Source organism: Crocodylus porosus, unplaced genomic scaffold (genome assembly GCF_001723895.1).
Source record: "Crocodylus porosus isolate Cpor-Errol unplaced genomic scaffold, CroPor_comp1, whole genome shotgun sequence".
NCBI lineage: Eukaryota > Metazoa > Chordata > Crocodylia > Crocodylidae > Crocodylus > Crocodylus porosus.
The window spans coordinates 240,064,092-240,088,497 of NW_017728886.1; the positions used below are offsets into that span (position 1 = coordinate 240,064,092).

The 24,406-nt window shown below is 41.0% G+C and overlaps 1 protein-coding gene across 2 annotated transcripts in view; it reads right to left on the bottom strand.

The window, feature by feature from the left end:
* The window catches only part of ANGPT1 (angiopoietin 1), a 253,626-nt gene that overhangs the window by 128,803 nt on the left and 100,417 nt on the right, over positions 1-24,406 (bottom strand). The window contains exons 1-3 of one of the 2 annotated variants that reach the window (XM_019551859.1): positions 8,104-8,108; positions 7,660-7,809; positions 3,112-3,233 (exon numbers count right to left, since the gene is read on the bottom strand). In XM_019551859.1, the coding sequence (XP_019407404.1) occupies positions 3,112-3,233; positions 7,660-7,791 (254 nt within the window). In that variant the 5' untranslated portion in view covers positions 7,792-7,809; positions 8,104-8,108. Of the gene's footprint in view, positions 1-3,111; positions 3,234-7,659; positions 7,816-8,103; positions 8,109-24,406 lie in introns of those variants that run through there. The other variant, XM_019551851.1, reaches the window with a different exon arrangement.

The window sequence follows — 24,406 nt, forward strand, 5'->3', positions numbered from 1 at the left end:
GGTTCTGAGGGTGCTACGTCACCCTAACGTGACGGTAGGCGGCGCTAGGGAGCTCACGGCCGCCCCTAGACGCCCCGCTCCCTCACAAGTATATATATTGATTTTCAATACATTCCTTATTTCCAGATGCAGACTCAGACCATTTTGTCACGCCATAGACTATTTCATCATGCATGTCAGTGTAGCCACCCAAAGGTCAAGGGAAGTCAAGTTTATTTACTACCGCGCATGCCTTATACCTCGACACATTGTTAAGATACATAAATAAATATAAAATATTAAATACACAAGACATCGCTTAAACAATTCTATCCCTTGCACATTATAACACAATTCTTGAGCCTAATCAGAAATGGGCAGATCAAAAAGGCAACTCTTTGTCCTGTCAGTTAAAAGAGGACTAAAAACCTACATACATACACAGACATATAAAATATATATTATATATATAAATTGATATATGTAATTTGTGAGCTCATTGAATTAAATCTCAATTCAGTCAAATTGCTTCTGATCCACCTTTGACAACCTTTGATTACCAACACCAATTAGATTATATACTTTACCAAAATGTACAATAGACAGTGAATCATCTGATCACCTTTGTAAATGCATCAACATTAAGCAATGTATTTCTTTATAATATTCTCTACAAAGGGCATTTATTTTCTCCACCACCTCTTTCTTTCTGTCTTCTGTTGGCTTGTTGCCACATAATCCCTCTAATTTAATAGATTGTTAAATTTAAAGACCAAAAAGGAGACCATTTTGTTCATCTAGACCAGAAGTGTTCAGCCCCCAGCCTGCAGGCCAGTTCTGGCCCCTGGCGCCATATCATCTGGCTCATAGGTTGGGGGTTGAACCCCCCCAATTCTAGATGATCAAAATGTCTCTTTGAAATTTAAGAATCTGTTAAATTAGATGGATACCCTGACACTATGAATAGCACAGGGCAGGGCAGGAGGCAGTGTGGGTTCCCTAGAGCCAGATCCCAGCTGGATGATAGTGGCGTGGGACCTCTGGAGCTGCATCCCGGTCCAGACAGATGTGGATTAGCCTTGTGCCATTCATCTACCCATGGAGCCAAAACAATGAGCACCACTGACCAAGACTGATGACTTACATCAGGATTATCCAGCTTCAGAATGACTAGGAGCTGCAGGCTCTCCAACCATACATTGTACAAGTCACATGCTCACCATGCTATGTGTCCCCTCTCCAACCACTGCACTGAACCAACACCCCTTTGCCATGTCACAGGGGTCCCCACCACCACACCATGCCAGGCTATACAGGATCCTCAAGTCTCCCTCAGATCCTCTGCCATCAGCAACCTCAGTCCCAGAAGCCACAGGGGTAGGGACAGGCAGAGGAAGCAGGATGATGGAGGGGGGAGACTGTAGACTCCAGCAACACCAGCAGAAAACCAATGGAAGCTGGGAGGGCACCCAAATCTTGAGCCCAGAAGTGGTAGATTACCCCTTGTGGGATGCATGTGGTCCACAGACCACCAGTTGGACAGCCTGGATATACATAATATGGGCCACAGGGCATTTCCAAATTACTTTATGCCTAGTTGTTGCAGTTAAACTATAGAATCTTGATTTGAAAACCAGCCAAACTTGATAGTGGGAGGGAATCCACTACATCTCTTAAGTTTATCCACTGGTTTATTACTTTTGCTGTTAGAAAAAAAAGAAGAACCTTATTTGTAGTTTCCATTTGCATGGTTTCAGCTTCTAGCCGCTCGATCTTGTCATACAGTTATTTGTCAGATTAAAAATCCTACTGTTATCAAACTTCTGATCCCCGTATAGTTACTTACAGACTCTGATTCACTAATCACTTAGCCTTCTCTTTGTTAAACTCAATAGACTGTGCTTGTGTTTTTCATTTTTTGCAAACCTCAGTCATTCTTAGTTCTTCTCTCAACACACTTCAGTTTAACAACATCCTTACTGAAGTGTGGACATCAGAACTGAACACAGTATTCCAGGAGTGGTCCCACTACCACTGATACAGAGATAAAATAGCCTCTCTACTTATAATTAGTTTAATAGATAGAGTTTACTCTTTTGGTCATGTGCTGCTCTGGAATCTCATATTCAGCTGAAAATTCACTGTGAACCTCAACCCATTTCAGTCATGGATTCCAAGGAGAGACTCCCCCACCCTACCCACCATTTCTTTAAGTACAGCCCTTTTTTTTTTTTCTGAATGAATGATCTTACACTTGGCCATACTGACGTGGTTGCTAATTATACCAGAATTCTCTGAATCTGTGACCTGTCCCCCTCTTCATTTACACATTGTCTTTAATGATAAAGATTTTAAAGGGGTTTTTTTTCTTGCCAGAGAATTGATAAAAAGAGTAAAAACTTTGGATCAAGAACTGGTACCTATGAATCCCATGAGGGGTATATTAGTTCAGTAACAATTCTCTGCTACCACCACCTTCTGAAACCTATCAGTTCAGCCTGTCTATTTTCTAATTTATTTAATGTATGTGCTCTGGTCTAATATCTGGATCAAATTATCATGCAGTCTAATATCAGAGTCTTTACAGGAGTTTATTACGTGACTATTACTACATTTTTGAACCAAGATTGTAATCTCATCCAAAAATATACCAGTTAATTAGAGAAAATTTATGTTTCCTAAAGCTTTGCCAGTTGGCATTAAATAGTAATTATACTACTTACCTTTCTTTCTTTAATAATCAGATCATATATCATTCTTTTCACACCTTGCCCAGGATTAGAATCAGGCTGGCAGGCTTATAATTATATTGTAAATGTAGACACAAAATTAGTTTCATTCCAGTTTAAACATATATATATTATCCAAAGATTATCACTGAGCCATAGCAGTGGCCAGCTTTACAGGGAAATTGTGCGTCAGTGATGTAAAGTACAGGTTTTGTTGATTCTTTATCTATTTAATTTCTAGCATCTGTCAATCTAGATTTTACCAAGACTTCCCACATACCTATATTTGCTTCCTTAAGCCTCAGAAGCTCTGTTTTCCTGGTCGTCTAAAGTAACATTAAAAGAAAGTTCTTTTATACTGAGGAAAAAAGACACATTTATGGGGCCAACAATCTACTCTCACCTGTTTTTCTCATGAATTTTCAGGATTTCATGTGTCTGTTGCAACAGTTGTTTTTCCAGCTTGTAAGTAGATAACGAATTTTCCAGCAGCTGAATTTCAAGTCTGGATGTTTGATTTAGTACCTTAAGGATAAATAAAAGCATTAAAACTTGCAATAGTTTAGTATTACCATGTTGTAGACATGAACAGGGACAGGTTAATTCTACTTCCTGACAGGCTTGTATGATAATTCATTGAAAGGTTCCAGTTTAGGTTTTAATATATTTTTAAACATCAGTGAAGCTATGCTTGGCCATTAAGGATCTAGACCCACATTTGCTGCAGAGTATACTATTTTAATGAGGAAAAGGTATCTGACAAGTATGTTTCATTGTGAGCAAGGTGACAAGCATCAAACCATGCTAATACAAAGAATGCTTGCATCATGAGTGCTAAAGTAATTAGCATGTGAAGAGATGGCAAACTGTTGCATCCACTATTTTGTAAATAGAACTTGTATGACAGTATTCTCTTGAGATGCTTCTTTTGCAACAGTGGCAGGCATTTAGTGTGTTTGCTTACATTATTGCCACTTGCACTAAAACACAGTTTATGAAAGATACAAGTCACATGCCAATTGTTTCATGTAGTTTTTCTTTACTCCAAAGGGGCTGTGTGCAGCATCAGGATTCCACCCATGGAGAGCAACTTACCCAATAAGACTATAATGAACTGACAAGAACATTTTTAAAGGGTAGATAATGGACTCTAATAACCACTTTTGTCTCTCACGCACTGAGGGAATTTTCAGCAAAAATGACAATATGGTGACTGAGTTTCCTGCATTAAAATTTCAGTTTTCATCACTTGAGGATATGAAGCATTTTTTTTTTAATGGAAAAGTTTATTTGCTGTAGGGAAATAAACTCATCACTGAAATCAGTCACTTTGAGAATGGAATATACTGCCTATTTAATAATGCAAAACATTATCAGTATCATACTGATACCATGGCAATGCTTTCTCATGCATGGCTAATAGGAAATTAACTTATGTGAAAAAATGTTAAACCTAGCACTTACACTTGGCTTATTAATGCATTGTTTTAGTTTGAAACCTCTTTGCTTCTACTTGGCTCAGAAAGTAGTAAATAGCACCTTAGCTGCAGGCACATGGGTTGAACCAAGCTTCACCCATTACCAACCTACCATATTAAAATGTCAAAATCTAGGTACAGAAATTACACTTATTGTGCAATAAGCATGGAGAAAGGGCTCTACAACCCTATGACTGTAACCAAACAGAAGTTCGTAGCACACATGCTTTAAACATGGTGGATTCTACTCTGAGTTAACCTTGGATGGATATGGTATCAGAGTAAAGTGCTTTAGGTTAGAGTGCTTTGTTGAACATCTGCACCACAGCTCATCATGAGGCAAGGTAGGTCAAATTCTGCCAACCCCTTCTCAGGCTAGCATATGAGCCTTGGCCAGTAATCCTTGGCTCTTGGCTAGTCCTGTCCCTGCGCTGTCACAGAAAGGAAACAGAAAAAGCTCTGTTTCTTTCCTGTGCAGCCAGACGGGGAGGTGGGAAAATGGACCCTCCCTGCCATGCAGGCCACCTCTCCCCAGCTTGCTGGCTTAGGTATTGTAGGGGAGGGGGCTGGGCTTGGTCTGTGCGGCAGAGGCCTCCATTTCTCCAGTTGGAGCCAGGTGCTGCAGCTCAGGGCTGCACCACTTTTCACCATGCTGGGAATTGGAGGAAGTGCCGGGAAGGGGAGGGAGAATGGAGCCCCCCTGCTATGCAAACCCAGCCTGGTCCCCCCCAAGACCTGAGCCAGCAAGTTGGAGGGAGTCCACATGGCAGGGGGTCCCTTTCCCTTCCTGTCACCCCCAGTTCCCAGCACCGCAAAAACATGGGCCAGGAAGCCCCATGTTGCAGCTCCTGGCTACAGTTTCATAGTTTCATAGTTTGTAGGGTCAGAAAGGACCTGAACAGATCATCAAGTCCAACCCCACTGCTGTGGCAGGAAAGAGTGTTCATCTAGCCTCCTCCTAAAGACCCCCCAGGGTAGGAGCCAGCACCACTTCTCTTGGAAGTTGGTTCCAGATCCTAGCCGTCCTGACCCTAAAATAGTGCCCCCTGATATCTAGCCTAAATCTATCCTCCACCAGCTTTTGACCGTTATTTCTTGTCACTCCTGATAGCGCTCGGGGGAACAGGGACTCCCCCAATGCCTGCTGGTCCCCCCTGACTAGTTTGTAAATGGCCACTAGATCCCCCCTCAGCCTTCTCTTGTGGAGGCTGAACAGTTGTCAGAGTGTTCAGGCAAAGGGATGGGGGATCACAGATTTTCATAGATTTTATAGACATTAGGGCTGGAAGGGACCTTGGAAGATCATCGAGTCCAGTCCCCTGCCCGAAGTGCAGGAAGTCAGCTGGGGTCATAGGATCCCAGCAAGATAAGCCTCCAATTTGCTCTTGAAGGTGTTCAGTGTAGGTGCTTGAACTGCCTCCAATGGCAGGCTATTCCAGATCTTGGGGGCTTGGACAATAAAGAAATTCTTCCTTATGTCCAGCCTGAAACGGTCTTGCAGTAGTCTGTAACCGTTCGACCTCATCATCCCTTGGGGCGCTCTGGTGAAAAAACGTTCCCCCAGATACTGATGGTCACCCCTGATAAACTTATAGGTGGCCATTAGATCACCCCTGAGCCTGCGCTTTTCCAGGTTAAGACCCTCATAGATCTCAGTCAGTCATCCTAAGATCTGTTTTCCTGACCTCTGATCATGCGCGTGGCTCTTCTCTGGACTTTCTCAAGCTTCTCCACATCCTTTTTGAATTGTGGGACCCAAAACTGGACACAGTACTCCAGCTGCAGCCTCACCAAGGCCGAGTACAGGGGGAGAATGATGTCCCAGGATTTGCTTGAGAAGCATCTACGGATGTAAGCCAACATTTTGGTCATTTTACTAGCTGCAACAATGCACTGCAGGCTCATGTTCATCTTGTGGTCAATGATGACCCTCAAGTCTCTTTGTTCCTTAGTGCTAGCCAGTGTAGCACTGCCGAGCCTATAAGGATGCTGCAGGTTTTCCTCCCAAGCTGGAGAACCTTGCACTTTTCAGTGTTAAACACCTTCAGGTTCTCATCTACCCATTTGCTGAGGCTGTCAAGGTCAGCCTGGATCGCTCTCCTGTCTTCAGGTGTGGATGCATCGGCGAACTTGGCCAGTCCCCTTCTGACTTCAATGCCCACGTCATTAATGAAGATGTTGAACAATATGAGTTCAAGGACAGAGCCTTGGGGGACACCATTGGTCACAGGGCACCATGACGATTGACTTCCATCAATTATCACCCTTTAGGTCCAACCATGGAGCCAGTTCCTCAGCCAGAGGATCATGATGGATCCAAGGCCATAACTGGCCAGTGTTGCCAAGAGGTGATCATGGGATACCAGATCGAAGGCTTTTTTGAAGTCAAGATATATGACATCAATCTCTTCTCCCTTGTCCAGGTGTTAGGTCATCAAATCTGTTTTAGTTTAAAGCTCACTGCCTCCATTTTCTCAGCGTGGAGGCGCAGTGTGCTGCTGATACACAATGCATGAGACTGCCAGAGCGCATCAATTTCTGTGCTCCAGCAGACTTGATTAATTGAGTCTGCTCTGACACGCTGGATTTACAGCTCATCAGAGCAGGCTCCCCACATGTGTTAGTGTCCTTACAGTTTATTTCACACTGTTTTACTACCACCATGTGTTCATCATGTCTACCTATATGCTGTGATGTGATTATATAATAGTATGGGAGGGGCACTGTAAATTTGCACTGGGATTTGAGTTCAGATGATATGACCTATCTCAGATAGTATATATCCTGCCTTAAGAAACCAAATACACATAGCACATCAATGTATTTATTTTAACAACAAGGGGAAGTCACTGAAGACAAAGATTTCAGCACAAATAGAAGACTGATAGAAATTAGTAGAAAAGGAATATTATATATTGCACTTTGATAAGCAAAATACCAGCACATATATCTGTTATGGGAAAGCCTCTGCAGTCACTACAAAACAATATTTAATTCAAGCCACATTATAACACTTTGTAGAATATTAAATGCACAAGTGTAGAGTACTTGACACATGAATGTTCTTTTTTCTGTCTTGCAGATTTAAAAAATCTGTAGGTGAAATACTTTTTAAAAGGTTGGAAAATACTAGAAACCTTTAACAAAAGATCAGAATAACTATTTTGTCTCAAAACTATTTATTTAGTTTGAAAATTATATTGTTCACAGTCAGTAGCTAGGCTGTTTATTTCAGGTCAAATACTGGGAACTTTCTTGGCTAGTTCACCCTGACAGATACATGCAAAGTTAGATATACCAACCTCATTAAATTTTAAAAAAATATGACAGTCATCATTACTGTTGCTACCAGCATACAGAAGGTATGAATATATCTTGGATCACAGTGTTGAAAGATGATGTAGTGAAAGAGAAGGTAGTGGGCAAGGCTCTCTGCTGTTAACAGTTTGCGAAATATGGCCCTGGGGATGTACCTGGGTTTCAACATCCGTGAGTTTTCTTGTTTGCTCTGCTGTCTGACTTAGAAGGCTGGTTCCTATTTCAAGCATAGTGGCTGTATGGTTCTGAACTGCATTTTGCTGTATTTGAGCCATCTCTGACTTCATGTTTTCCACAATGTAGTTCTCAAGCTGTGAAAGAACAAACAACAATAAGAGCTTTGCAAAGTAAAAGTACCACTTCGGGCTTTCTTGTAATGACAGACGAATGCTCAGCTAGGAATCCTGATGTAAGCTCTCTCAGTGAAAAACCATTCCTCACCATTATTTGAGGTCCTATGTGGGGTCAATGAAAGTTTTGTGTGAAAGCTTTCAGCACTGTAAAGTCCTTCTCTCCCTGGGCTGTAAATAGATGTTGCATTTCTCCCAGGAGAAAGCCTTTTGTCTTGGGATCCTAGATATTCACATCCACTGTCCCACTTCAAGTATTTATGAAATATGCCAGATAAAATGTACTATCAGTTTTTCCTGGGACACTGTTATGTGCATTATTTAACGCAACTGCCATTCACTTAGACTGTGTGCTCATTCTTGCCACCTTTGCCAGAGGAGCACCAATGCAGCTTGAAGGGCTACGCGCGTAAAAGGCTGTGCAGCCCCGAGTCATACGTTGGAACAAACAGAATCACCTCAAATGAGATGTTTGTTTAGAGGCTCAGGGCACATCCAGACAAGTGTACATATGCAGTATGTAGCACTGCAGACCCGTTTGCAGCACCGTACACTGCACGTGCCATATGTGAAGGCATTCCCTGTACTGCTAATTTGCAGCATTGGGCAAGTTGGTTGGGGGGAAGGGGGGAGGAGGTTGACACTGGGAGATCCCTGTGTCAAAAAATCTGTGCTTAAAAAAAGTGGGGTGGCACGTGTGGCAGCAGTGTGTGCCACTCAAAACTGAAGCCTAGCCAGCTGGACCCATGCCCCCTGCTGCCAGATTGCTGCAGCTGCAGCTCCCGTAGATCCCCAGGACTCCTGGGAAGGCTGCTGGGGCCAGCCTCCCTTACCCCACCTGCTCTGCTCCAGAGCACATGTGCATAGGTGCTCCCCAGGGACAAGCAGCAGCAGCACATATTGTGCCACTGCTGTTTATCCCTGGAGAAACACACATTCCCACACCGTGCCCCCAGTGCATTTACCTAAGATTGAATGCTGCCTTCAAAGAAATGAGAGTTCATTGCAATTTGCTATATTAAAACAAACCTCTGCATTTACACTGCAGGTGATTCAGCAAAGAACATATTGATTCATATATAAAAATGAAGGATGTAGATGAACATTTGTCTCTTACTGAGTTTTGTTTGCATAGTAAATATATTGGCCCAATGGCTACTAGTGCTGACACAGACCCTTCTTAATCCATAATGTGGGGCTATTTCCATCCTCTTTACAATTCTAAAGAATAAGCTGTTTTAGAACAAATTTACCAGCTTTAACATATAGAAGCTTGGGAGTTTGCATGTTACTAAGTGACGTAAATTAGCAGTGATATTCAGAATGAGTTTTGTTAACATCATGTCCTTATTAACTTCTCTTTGAGGGTGAGATGAGGTTTAAGAGGCTTCAAAAAAGAACAGGGACTTTAAAAAACAGGAGGACAAGCTGGGACTTTACATCACGGAATAGTCTTCAGAATTGGGAGGCAGAGTAGATTACTCAATAATTGCATTATTACTTAATAGGAGATCTGAAGAGCACTCAAGGATGATGGATTTATAAAGGAGTAACCAGGCTGGTGATTTTACGATGCAATGCAAAACAGTGGCATAACTAAGGAGGGGCAACTGTGGCAATTACCCTTGGGGCCAATTTGGGGGAAGTGAAACAAAATGGCAGCCACACCATTACAATTATGATTACACTGCTGGTGGGGTGGCAACTGGAGGTTGATGCTGCCCCCGTGTCTCAGATGCCTGGCCATGTCATTGAGCCACTGATTTGAAATATCTGTAGCATATTAACATTGCAAATATCTATCTTTTTTTACAGCTTTTAATAGGTTTTCTCTTTATAATCTATTATAATTTTATTGGTGAGTAATGATATAGGGTTGCATCTTAAAAACAGTACACAAGGACTTCAAAGAACTGGAAGTTTCTTGCTTAATCCTAATGTAAAGGCCACGGATTACGTAAGAACCTAAGACCTTTCCCTCTTTCTCTTTCCGCTCCTTTGACTCCATCAAGTAGCATAAGAGGACCAGAATCTGGTCATAGGGGCCAGCTGAGAATTCCTCTAGCTTGAGGGAGATGATGACTGGTCTAAAACTAGTGAGAATGGTTCATATGACAACCGTCTCTCCCATGACCTCCATAGAGGGGGCATGTCGTAGCAGGAAGAGACATGATAGGACATACAGAGGGGAGGACAATCTGCCAAATCTCAGCTAGCTTACAGTCCCTTAGGTATTATAACCAGCTGGAATAAGTTAAAGAAACTCTTTTGCTGCCCTAAATTATGTGAGGACTGGAGCAGCTATAGTGGAGAAGCAGAGAACAGTGACTGGCTGCAAAATTGTCCCTGCACTGAACAGAGTTCACTGCAAGAGAGCATCAGGTTTGGTAATGCAAGGTGTTTTACAGGTGCCAAAGCTTGATGGGAATCCTTGGGCATTTTACATGTGCTCTGAGAGACATGGCAGGTGCTTTAATTAGCAAACCATGTTAATTAAAAGCACCCAATTGTCACACGTATCAATGTCCCCAAGCTGAAAAAAACTGCAATGGGGCACTCTAATTAAAGCTTGTTTTTCAGTGTGGGGATGCTGATGCACATAACATGAGTATCTGCTGGAGCACATTCATTTCCACACTCCATTAAACTAGATGAATCATTTAATGGATTTCCAGTGCATCATAGCAAGCACCCTCGTTTCCCATCCTACTATGCCTCCACTTTAACTCCTCACAAAAGTAACTGTGCAGTTTTCTTAGGTTAAATCCTAGCATGGGATTTCAGTCTCAGGAGAGAACGAGGCTGAATACAGCTGTGCTCAGAACTTTAAAAAGAAGTAGGGCTTCTCTCAGGAGAGGAAATGATAGGTGTTGTTGACCAGTAAGCACAGATAACTTTAGAGACATAAGCTACTAAATTGTTTTGATACTGTTTGGGTCAAGATTACAGCCTGATGAAATTAAGGAAGGGAATACAGCCAGAGACTGTTGGCTGTGTTATCAGGTAGAACAAAAACCTTCTAAAGTAAACTGGAAATCCCAAAGAGAAGGCTTTGTTTTATTTTGTCCAGTTACCCTAGGCTTGGACTGTGCTCTCTAGTTGCTTAGACCCTGCTACAACATGCAATGAAGGCATTGCCACTCTAGAAAATGCTTGATTAGTTTCTGAATGGTGCAAGCATTGTTCTGACAACATGTTTAATATGTTCCATAAATTATTACCAGCAGCAGCGCTGGTCCAGATTTGCAGCTGTTATAAACTGATGAACCTCCACTGAAGTCAAGGGAGCTATGCCTGCTGCAAACTTGGTAAATGGTTTCTTTCTATGACTGATTGTATTTTTTATGGTTAACAGATTCCCAAATTCTAGAAACTACCTCCCTTAGTAATTCATTTTTAATCAAGTTGGACCTGCTTCTGGTAGAGTAAGCTGTACAGCTGAGTGGTAAGAACCAGATGTAGTTGATTTAGACTTGCAGAAAGGGAGCAGGAGTCATATACACAATGTGTGATTAATAATAAAATCTTCTTTCATCTTATCTATAAGCATTCCTGTGCAGATGGATAACTGCTAAGGACATTCTGGTAAGCCACATCAGCTGAGCCAAAGACAGATCTGTAACAAATTGGAATCGCCTACCGATTTTAATACCACATGTACAGAAAGGCTGTTACCTCAAGATTAAATGTTTCACGAGTAAAAATGATTATCTGATTTTTTAAGCCTGAAAAAGGCTGGACACTCATCTGGAGAGGTATAAAGAAACTCTCACAATCCCAAACCACAAAAATATTTGCCTGACCTACCCAGTTGCCACCCTAATTTGGGTATTACAGCATGTCTTTCAGCAGGTGTGTTTCAAGGTACACTTGATTGAGTATAGCTCATTGGCTAACTCTTAGCCATAAACAGACAGCAAGGGAATGTAAAGGTGAGAGAAGGTATAGGCCTTTCAGAAGAACAATACCACATTCCTGGGCAGGAAAAGTACATGAGGCAAAAGATGTCAGCAGTAGCAATAGACTGGTTCACATATGGGGTGTTGGAGTAGTCTTGTGAAATTTGTGGCACAAAGTGCTGATATATACGTCTTTATGGTTGTTTCTGCATTCACTACACCTGATTCAATGAACCCTATTTGGCAATGTCATCCTTGAGACCAAGGGACTTGCCATAATAATGACTTCAATAAGTAATAAAACAAAGGATTAATTACAAAAGACAAACTAATATCTCCAGAGATCTTTTCCCAATTCAGGTTTACTACTTCATGTAACTTATCCATTTATTACAGGGACTTTTACCAGGCTGTGGTAAAGGATAGAAACTGGGTTGTCCAAACAAGATTTTACATTGTGCTTCATATGCAGAATTTTTTTGATACATCTTGATTTTTTATACAAATCACTGCACAGTGACATTGCTATGGCACTGTGCTTTAGTACATCCTTTTGGACCCAGAGGAAGCGAGTACTAAAGCATGGCCCAGTTTGGGCAGTTATTGCGCCATGCTTGTGGTGTGTGGTTAGATTTTGTGGGCACTTCACTGTAGCAGTGCACTATACTGGGGTTGCGTATCGCTATGACAACATAAGTGCTGATCACAAGACCCACGTGATCACTATGTTGATATGACACGCTGTGTAGATGTGCTACTCAAGTACTGGATGAAGTGAATACTATTTTTAAACTACTACTTGCTGCTTGTTGACTTTCTTTAACCAGTAAATTTGTCTTCAACCAGACCCCGCCCAGAATTACTGTATATATTTTATGTGGAAGTGCCACTGGAATGGACCTTTTTAATCCCATTCTAAAATTCTGGATACCTATATAGGATGATCATATTATTTCCTGCATCTACTTCTTGACTGAAAGGGTTGAGTTCTAAAGCAGGAAAATACAATATAGGCTACACCAAGATACTGCCACAGGGAAATTATTATGGAAGCTCATAATCTAATGAACAGAGAGGAAGGAAAAGCTGGAGTGGAACCACTGGATTTGCTCCATACATGTTATTTTTTGATTATTTTATTTACATGACAAATTCAGTACATCAATAATATACATGCATGTATACATGAATAAATAAACTTGTAGAAATATAAATTGAGTGGGGATTTTAATCTCTGCATTCAACAGTTTATAGAATGTTATTTATCACAACATCGTAAGTTAGGCCACAAAAATTAAATCATTAAAAGGCATAAAGTTTAAAAAAAAAAAAATTAATTATGAGTTTTATTAATATAAATAAAAGGGTATTTTGTGCCTTCTGGTTCCTGAACCTTTAGATGTCACTTGAGTCAGGTTTTATGCTCTTTTCTACAATGGGAGAATTAGACACTTTGGTCTTTTATTTTTTTTTACAGATGTGGCAGTTTTTACATATTCAGCTGAGTCTACCCAGGAGCTGGAAATTAAAAAAAAACAAAAAAACCTCAAAACCATAAATATTGCAAGAACCACAAAATACAAACAGTTGGTTACACCGACTATACCTCTGAATACATGCTAGGTTTGTTTCACTGAACACACGAGGAAAAGAACTGTACCCGAAAACAGACATGAAATATGAGAGCATATACAAACTGCAGCCAGTTGGATGTGCTGGAATGCATTTAACAAAGATGGTTGTCCTGTTCAGAAAATATATGTAAAAAGCCTTTATCTTTCATAAATGTTTTATATATAAAAAATAAACCTATAGTTCTGTGAATGTATTTCAGCCAAAGTACTGTCAGGAACTATTTGCTGAGTATAGGAAAGGAAGGACAAGGTTATAGTAATTTGATTATGTGACCAGTCAGCAAGGCCCTGAAGTTTCCATTAAATTGCTTCTTTTTTAGCTGGATGCAATCCTGGTCATGCTGAAACCAAATGGCATAACTCCCATTAACTTCAATGGCGTCAAGATTTCACCCATTATTTTTATGACAGAAAAATGAAGCCAACTAAATTTATTTAGGGTCAAGCACTGCAGGTCTGATCAAAGGCCTGTGGAAGTTATTTGGATTATATTGATTTTAGCGGATAACAGATCAGGCCAAATATAACATCAACTGAGAAGAGCACCAATAGATGATGTTAGCAGTGGTTCACAGGTGTTGAAAGATAGCTGCAAGGAGGACTAGTTTCTAAAAATGAAAGCAAGGAATAACAAACAAATAACATGTAAAATCCTACTTGGAAAAATAAACACACATTTCAACCATTTTGGAATTGTAATACTCCTAAGAAGTTCTTTATCATACATTAAACTAGGCAAAGTACATAAATAACACATTAATAAAACATCATCTTATCAGGTTAGGCTACTTAATCTATCTTTATTTCACTAATATTTTCTTATTTGCATTGCTGCTGGTCTTTATTTTAGTTAGCATATCTTTCAGCAAAGCACATTTCTTTGGTACATTTTTTCCCCTACTGTATTTCTCTATAGAGAGAATGGATGGTCTGGTAATTCAGCTGCATCTGCTCTTTGTAATGCTCATTAAGTTGTACAGGAGTTTTCAGTAATGTTGGATGACTCAGTGAAATACATAATAAGGTTGTAACATTCTCAGAAATAAAACTGTCAGAAGATTCAGCATTATTGTTTAATAAACATTCCAGAGGATTTTGGACTAAGCCTATCTAACTTTTACTGGACAATGTTTATTGAATAATTCTTCATAGAAACCACCCAAATACTAATAGAGTTATTAAAACAGTAACATAAGGGATAAGAAAATGATAATTGTTTCTGGCAGTAGGGTCATAAATAAAATGAAAGCTTTTATTCTTATTTTGATCAAAGCACTGCTTTCTGTAGTACAGTCTTATTCACTATATTGTAAGGCCTGTTAAAATCCCCAATCATGTTAGGGTACAGACAGATGTAACCAGCAAACAGATGTTTGTATTCCAGGGATGGCCATAACACCCCTTGGTGACCATGCAATTCTTGTCCTGTTTGAGCTCTAAGGTGCCCTCCCTCTCTCACTTGCCCACTATGCCTTGACATATTTATCAGATCGAAAGGGAAGCTGCCTAAAAGTCCTAGAGCAAGCCTAAGTTCCTCCAATTGCCAGCAGGTTTCACAGCCCCCACTGGTCTCTGTTCTAAGGCTAAGTGGGTCCTCCTGACTCACCCGTGTTGCCCCAGGGCACCTGTAGACTAAAGGGCTATTATACAACTCCATCCACCCCTTACATGATGCCTATGCCTTGCAAGTGTTACTGTGCAATTGTTTCCTTGCTGGGGCCTCCGCCTTCTCAGTCTCTGCCCCTTTTCTTTTTCTGGCCCCTCTAGCCCTGGTCCATTGTGCCAGATCAGGCTTCTGGCTCTAGCCTCCATCTGTTTTCTTTGGACCCTGAGCTCCCTAGCTCTGGTATTAGTCCATCTTGGACACCCTTGGTCCTGTCCTTGCCCTGCTCTGGGCAGGCTATGGATACCCACGTGCCCTCAGACACTATTGGGACCTCCTCCAAACAACCCCTACCAGTCCAAAACACAAACCACTAGATTCAGCTATAAGAAAGGAATAAGCACACTGGCAGTAACAAACTAAACCCATGCTGAGTCCAAACATCAGCAGTAAATTACTGTCAGAGCAGCCATACCTTTCCTTGTCCTGGGTTATATCTCTCTGATAACAAGCCTCCATCACCTTATTTACATCCTTAGGGGATTCCAGGAATCAGCAGAGACCTTTCCTACGATCTGTAGCCAAGAGCTTTTCTCTGGCTCTGAGAATTCAACTCCCTGATCAGCTCAGGTTCTGGGCTTAAATGCAGCTTAAGCCCTGCCCCTCCTGGTCAGATGGCACTCCAGCAGAGCAGCAGTTTTTCATTAGAGCTGGAAGGCTGGCTGCCATGGCAGGTTATGACTACTGCTCTAGCAGCCTCCCTGCTACAGGAGCAAGGTTGTGCCTTAGTGACCTATTCTTTAGCTGCCTGTTCCATTGTAGCCAACTTCCTCCTAGGCAGAGTTCTTGAGAAGTAACATCCCAAAGAGTAGAGTTTTGGTGCCCAACAGAATTAAAAAGAGGAGACCTCTTTGGTCTGTACAGAAGGAGCCATCTTGCCATTTGACTCCTTTCCACTGCCTTTGCTTTGTGGTAACATGGAAGACTTGCATGGAGCACATCATCCTTTAAGCAGCAATAACTACCTCTGAGTTATCATCTGGAAATCAGCAAGTCATGATCACACACAGCTATGTGTCAGCTATCCTTTCCTAGTTCTTGGTTTCACTTGAAGGGACATCACCTTTGGGTGAGGCAGGTAAAACAATGAGAAACACGTGAAGAGGAAAGCTTCTGGCACATATTCCAGGAAGATGAGGACCCAGATTAAGGTGCAAGAAGATGCACCTAGGCATACAATTTCAGTAAATGTACTACCTTACTGTTGATGGATCTACATCTTAAATGGATGACCCTTAGAAATTACTGTTGCTTATATTCCATATTTACTGATCGATTCATAGATGTTAGGGTCGGAAGGGACCTCAGTAGGTCATTGAGTCTGACCCCCTGCCCTGGGCAGGAAAGAGTGCTGGGTTTAACATGGGAGGAGAGACCCTCATCTTCAAATCGCATACAAGGGCAGGGGAGGGTAGGCAGCGCCTGTGACTCAGGCTCCAGCCTCTACTCAGGGGTGGGGCCACAGCCACAGCTGCTGCCTGCCTCCTTCCCACCACCTCTGCACCCCACCATCTCCTCTCTGCAGCCTCTTTCCCCCATCTATTCTGCCAGTGTAGCCTCTGCTCCCCTGCCTGTCCCTCTGCATTCCCCCACTTACCCTTGCTTCACACCCGCAGGCACCATGCGCTCTGGCAGTCTGGGATACTGAGCACAGCCCTCGACCAACTGGCTTCACAGCAGTGGTGCACAGCTTGCATGGCTACTACAGGGGCTGGCCTGGGCTGTGCTCCATACCCCAGGTAGGACAGAGACACAGCCTGACACTCTCTGGATTGGAGGAGGGCAGTGGGGAACAGAAACTGAGGAAGGGAAGCAGGGGAGAAGAGAGGCTGAGGGGAGAGGAAACGTGGGAACAGTAGCTTGGGGGTTGGGCAGGAGCACAGGTGGAGGAGGAAGGGGGCATGACACTACAGGGGAGGCAGTCAGGTGCAAAGGTGGTGGGATCAGGCACAAGAGGGGGTGCACTGTTTGACCCCACCACACACACCACCTGCTCCACTCCCCTCCATCCACTGCCCTGAGGAGTAAAAAACAATTGTCTTTGTCATTTTCAGGTCCATTGTTTCAAAACTGAATTTGTAAGGCCAGTCATTTACTAACTACAGTGAAACAAGGTGCTCTGGGGAGGTTTGGCTACTCTAATTTTGACTACTATTGAATGTAATATACCCAGAGTTCAAGGCCTTCACTGAAGCAAAGATTAAGTTAGCTTTTTTATTTTTTGATCTCTTCTCTCATGTTAACAAATAGTATTTGGGTAATGTTTTATTGTGCACTGGTATTAAGTCTCTCACCTTCATAAACATATATAGTAATGTGGAGAGCACCATGACTTTGAATTTCCTTATTTCTATGTATATAAAATCTTAACTCTGATTTATAATAATATAGTTTTCCAACTTAAATTACATAATAAAAGAAAGGGCTCACCTATTCAGGGATAAATTAACTATTCAAACAAATGGACCAGTATATATTAGTGTCATACCACTGTCTTCAATGGAATGACATTAATTTGCATACTAGTAGAACATCTGACCCAATGGATTTGTCTTTCTAATAAGTTTATAAAGAAATGCACAAGTGTGTTGGGAAGTCCATGCTATTACATTTTTACATCCTATCTGACTGGAAACATTTATAACTTTGCTTTTCTAAACATATGTCTTTGAGTGTATCACAAATACTTCTTCCTAGTCAGAACTAGGAAGCCCTGTGCATTTTTTAAATCATACCCATATTAGCCATATTCATACAAGGTTAGATTTGGCTTACAGATGGGAAGAAACAATAACATTGTTTTGACCTAATGTTAAACTTATGTCCAGATTTAAACAAACACGCCAAGTACATTTATTTGAATATGCATGTATATACACAGTGAATGTTTGTTTATTTTAATATGTAATCATTGAAATAAACACAGATGATTTTGCCATGTATAATTTTCACACCCATATGGTTTCATTATTTTTAACCCACATCACTTCCAATATGTTGATAACACCCAGCCTCATTGTAAGCTACAAGAGTTCGTAAATAAGCTTGAACTATATAAAGCTTTATGGAAGTTTATATAGATATATATTGGCACATGGTAAAACAGCTTTTTCATCTGAAGATAACTCAGAGAAAACCATCAGAACTCTTATTTCAGACCTAAACTCAACATTTTAACATTCAGGGCTTCAGCTGATGGGGCTCCCAACTGCAAGGTGCACCGTGTCCAGCATAAAATCCCTGAGCCCTAGGGATAGCAACTGGGGATCATGGCAGCTATGATCCTCAGGGCTCAGGGATGTGTGAAAGCTGGGGAATCACAGCTGCTGCTATCCCTAGGGCTTGGGGATTTATAAGGAATATTAATAGTTGTGTTTTAGAATAAAAAGCACATCTCCTACTGAGGTGACTCCATGTTATAATTCCTTGGGTTAAGTTTATTGGACAGGCTAAACTTCACTTCCTTCCAAAACATCTGATAAATCAAGAACTGTATACTGAACTGATTGGAGTATTGATTTGAACCAGTTTAATAATGTAACCTGAACTTTCTAAACAATTTGTCTCTCAGAAATTTGGACACCTTCGCTAGGTGTCCAGTGTGTACTGGAAAAGTGCAACTCACCCCCACAACGTTGTTACATTTAGATTAACACAACCAAAAGAATTAGAAGCCTATTATTTGTCATTTTTGGAGCCTGGTAAACTACAGTTATTATAATAATCATATGAAACACAGTTGGAAACCGATTCGATTACTTTTTTTTCAAATACTGGCTCTCTCATTATATATAAGTAAGGTTTAATAAAATCAGTAAGTAGCATAATTGAGAATCACATGTGATTAAATGGTTCCATAAAGAAGCTTTTTAAGAAAGCAATCAAAATAATATGTTCTTTATTCTCTGATTGTTGAATCACTGTTTTAAATATATTTCCTGTTTAATATTACTCCTGAAAAGGTCTGCTAGATTCCCAGCAATAGTTTTTTAATCTAACTTTCCATAAACAAATTTCCTCTCTGCTTATACAGTTGACTGCAAATAATAACCCATCCTCATGCTATGCTGAAGCAGAAGGCATAAAGGAAGATGAATAATAAGAGGAACATTTGTTTTCTTTTACACAATATTTATCCAATAAAGGAAGGAAACAATTAATCCTCTTTGGCAAAGACAATCTAAATATATAGCAAGAATAGTCTTTTGAAAGTGACGTCTTTTGGAATGACTTTCACATAAATGAGTCTGATACTGGAAATGCTTCCTACTGGATGTACTGCTTACTACCAGGACTGGTACCAATGAAATTCCCTCCTTCATTGTGTGATACCACTAAAAAATACAATCCAAGCTGCCCAAGTTGTTTGGTTGCCATACTGCATTGCTAACTTGTATCTAAAATTCTACTGAATTCTAGAAATAAACTGTAGCATAGCTCCAAATGCTTCCATGAAACTTTTCATAGCTTAGTGCCTCAAATTTTTAATGCTGTTCTTCTTTATTATACCCATATTGTGCTCATTGCTATAGCATCTGAGTGTGGTATCTGTTTATTGACCGTGAGTGGCATAGATTTCATAGATTTCATAGATATTAGGGCTGGAAAGGTCCTCGGAAGATCATCAAGTCCAGCGCCCCGCCCGAAGGGCATGAAGTCAGCTGGGGTCATAGGATCCAAGCAAGATAAGCCTCCAATTTTCTCTTCGAGGTGTTCAGTGTAGGTGCTTGCACCACCTCCAATGGCAGGCTGTTCCAGACCTTGGGGGCTTGGACAGTAAAGAAATTCTTCCTTATGTCCAGCCTGAAATGGTCTTGCAGTAGTTTGTAACCGTTCAATCTCATCAACCCTTGGGGCGCTCTGGTGAATAAATGTTCCCCCAGATACTGATGGTCACCCCGATAAACTTATAGGTGGCAATCAGGTCACTCCTGAGCCTGTGCTTTTCCAGGCTAAAGAGCCCTGTAACTCTCAGCCTCTCGTCATAAAGTCTGTTTTCCTGACCTCTGAACATGCTCATGGCTCTTCTCTGCACTCTTTCAGGCTTCTCCACATCCTTTTTGAATTGTGGGACCCAAAACTGGACGCAGTACTCCAGCTGTAGCCTCACCAAGGCTGAGTACAAGGGGAGAATGACATTCCGGGATTTGCTTGAGAAGCATCTATGGATGCAAGCCAGCGTTTTGGTCGCTTTACTAGCTGCAGAATCGCATTGCAGGCTCATGTTCATCTTGTGGTCAATGATGACCCCCAAGTCTCTTTCTTCCGTAGCGCCAGCCAGTGTAGCACTGCCGAGCCTATAAGGATGCTGCAGATTTTTCTTCCCAAGGTGGAGAACCTTGCACTTTTCAGTGTTAAACACCATCAGGTTCTCGTCCGTCCATTTGCTGAGCCTGTCCAGGTCAGCCTGGATCACCTGCCTGTCTTCAGGTGTTGATGCTTTGCCCCAAAGTTTGGTGTCATCAACGAATTTGGCCAGTTCACTTCTGACTCCAGTGTCCACATCATTAATGAAGATGTTGAACAATATGGGTCCAAGAACAGAGCCTTGGGGAACACCACTGATCACAGGGCACCATGACAATTGACTTCCGTTGATTATCACCCTCTAGGTCCGACCACAGAGCCAATTCCCCAGCCAGAGGATCGTGGTGGATCCAAGGCCACAACTGGCCAGTGTTGCCAAGAGGTGAACATCGGATACCAGATTGAAGGCTTTTTTGAAATCAAGATATATGACATCAATCTCTTCTCCCTTGTCCAGGTGTTAGGTTACCTGGTCATAAAAGCAAATGAGATTGGTCAAGCAAGACCTACCCACAACAAACCCGTGCTGGCTATCCCTCAGGATTTTGGCGTCGGCCAGAGGATGGCCTCTTTAATAAACTTTTCTAAGATCTTCCCCAGGATAGAGGCCAGGTTGATGGGCCTGTAGTTTGCCGGATCCACTTTCCTCCCTTTCTTGAAGATAGGCACCACATCTTCCAGTTTTCAGGCACTACATCAGAGCACCAGGAGTTCTCAAAGATCCATGCCAGAGGCTGGGCTATGATGCTTGCCAGCATCTAAAGTACCCTGGGGTGTAGATTGTCAGGGCCAGCTGACTTGAACATATCCAGCCTCCCAAGGTGTTCCTTCACAAGGTCAGCAATGATGGAGGGCATTGGCCCATAGACTTCTTGCGTGAAAGTCTGTGTGAAAGCACTTTTTCAGAAAAGAGTCTTGTGCTTAAGGCATTGTAATGACACTCAAGAGACCTGGGTTCAACTCCTGGCTCTACCATAATCTTTCTGTATGACTTTTGAGAAATCATTTTGGGCATCATCCAGGCCCCACTCTAATAAATAGGAGCCCTTTGTCTGTCCTGTTCTATTTAGACTGTAACCATTTTGGAACAGATGTTATATTTACTATATATTTATAGTGTCAACATGACAGGGGTCATGCTCAGGGCTAGGGTCTACCATGAGCCCTTCTGCTAATGGCTTTGAGCTTGCAACATCTGGGCTGCCAACCATGCGCCTTAGCACTCATACCATCCCAGTCCCCATAGTGGGATATTATTGATGCTTCAGTACCCCCTGGCTTCTGACCTGGGCCACAGTGGGCATACAGCTGCATTTCTAAACTCAAAAAAGAATGTCTGTTCACTTGCTTATTGATTCAGTCTAAGCAGCTTAGATTAATCTATGAATATTGAATCAATTCAGCCTCATGCTTTCTGACTATCTGTACTTAGCCTTTGTGTTTAAAGCTTGCTTCAAACAGCTTGGTTCCATTTTACATTGAAGACCGACCTTCTTGTCCCTTTGGGCCTAACATAGCTCTAGGTAAACCCTGTTTGAATTGTAAAATTCATGCATCTATACAGCCACAGGAGGTGGAGACCAGAAAATTTTAGAACTACTTCAGTCATTCAGCAATTAAAATTTTGACAAAGGTTTATTTATTCCTATGCACCATATATATGTATGTAGATAGAAATGAGTGCACACATAAATCCCTTCAATTATGGCTTCTTAATGCTGATAGATGTTAATATTCATTGGTGCCCTATAAACGTTGACTATATTTATGATTCTCAACTTTTATTACATTAATTTGGAGCACAAGTGGTTTAAGGATGGATGTCGTAGATACATGTCAATGTTTACATTAGTTTTATAACAAATATTAAATTAATATAAATATATCTTCTGATGGAATCATTTAAAAATTTTAAGGCACAAAAAGTAAACATTTCCAGAAATGACCATGGCAGTAAAGTTTCCCACAGCACTATAAAAACATTAAATACTAGTTAAAATGACAACATTTTTCTTCCCATTCTCAAATTTTGACATGCTTACATTATCCTCTACCTAATATCGTCTACCTCCAGACAGGGCCCATTTTTATTTAAGAAATACTGTACATGTAACTCTTTGTACAATGCTAAGAGTGCTATAGTACAGCTCCCAAAAATACATAGGGATCATAAAAACCTGGACTTCTTTATGGAGTTGGTTGCCTCAGTCAACTGATGAGTTAAGGTAATTAACTGAATAGTATGTAATATTATTTCAAATATAATTAGAATGAGAAACATGCAAACAAATCCCAAGGGCTATGATCAAAATTTTGAATTAAGGTACATTTACTGTGTCATACTGTTAGAGAAGAGATGTAACCTACATATAAAATAGTGTGTGCACACTCTTATCAATGGGTAGAAACTGATGGATTACAAGGTCCCTACTGTACATAAGGAGGTCCAGATCCAGAGTTTGCTGAACATAGGGTACCATACCCTGAATTTTAAGGTCGAGAATATCATAGAATTTAATAAAAATATTACAGTTCAACAGAACTAGCAGAATTGAATAGTGAATAATAACCTTTCTATGAGTTTAATAATTTTATAGAAATGCTCTTGTCCTCTCCTAAATACTTTATGATGATTCAAGAAACCTAAAGAAAGGTTAGGCCAGGCAAAAAGGTGCAGATGCCCTATCATCTGGGGTCATGAAAGCAAGGAATAAATGGGCATCATTCTTTGTACCCAGTAATAGGAATAATTGTAACTCTTTTGAATTGCACAAAAAATAGAAATAAAGGCTGTGGCCAGACTGAGATCTAGGTTTACTTCACTAACCATACTACCACAAGGTAAGAAATGGGGAACCAATGGGGTTACCCAGATTTCCTAACATAGGGACCAGGTATTAATGGTTTTATTAATTCTTATGTGGCTAATTCCCTTACGGCTGTATCAGCTTCTTCGGGAAGAGAGTCAGGAGACTTTTGTAATGCTGGATGCTTAGCCCAAACTTCATTTTAGCTAACACAAAACTGGTTTTACATTTTCTTTTTTAACTCTAAAACCTCTATATAAAACATAGCAGAAAACATACTTACATTTGCAGAAGTTCTGTTAAATCAAAACATAATTAAAGAGGTTCAAAGTCTCTTATAGACCTTCACAGCTCACGCCTGGTACAGTCCTGCCCATGTACTAAATTAAGCAGAACAAAAGAAAAATACATCTCTTTTGCCTCATTAGGCCTAGGTACCAACATTCAAAAAGCCCAAGGAGGAATTGATTTAAGTTATGCAGTTTTCTGTATGTTTTCTGTAGTTTAGATCAGTAGCGAACAGACAACACATTCGCTACTTGGTGGGGAGGGCAAATCTTAGACTGGGTTCTACCATTTCTAAACCAACCTGCGTGCACCGAACTTCTGTTCTATTATGGGTATAGACTGATTCTGTGAACCGAACTTCTGTTCTGTTATAGATATAGACCAGTTTCCAGTCACTTATACCGGTAAAAGTGTAATGTCTGTATCTGGGCTAGAAGAGCAGCATATTGGCTGCCATTTCTTATCCTCCTGGGCTCTGGAGTGAGAACTGCTTCTCCCATGGTTCCAGAGTCTTTACGTTCTACCTAGAATTTGGTGCTATTCAGTGAATTCTCTCTGCAGGACAGGCACCTCCCTAGATGTTCCTGAGGGATAGAGCTCTGAGGCTTCAATACCATATATGCTGTCTCATGGTTTTTTTCCCCCAGTGATGTGTAGTTCGTATTGCTATTGTGTACACTGCATAGTCTTATAAGGATTAGAGGGACAGACATAAAGATGAATAGATAAAACTATGTACCAGAATTTGAAAAAATATCTGCTTTTAGCAGAAAAAGCAAAACAAAACCCCCAGAAGATTTGTAACATCCTCTTATTTACCAGAGATATTTATTTAACAGAAAAAAATAGTGGAGAACTAGTTAGTCCCTGAGGTGCCACCCTGCCCTGCCTTCTGCCTTATTTAGTAGAGAAATAAAACAATCCTCACTTAATGTGAAGCAATAAACTCTGGAA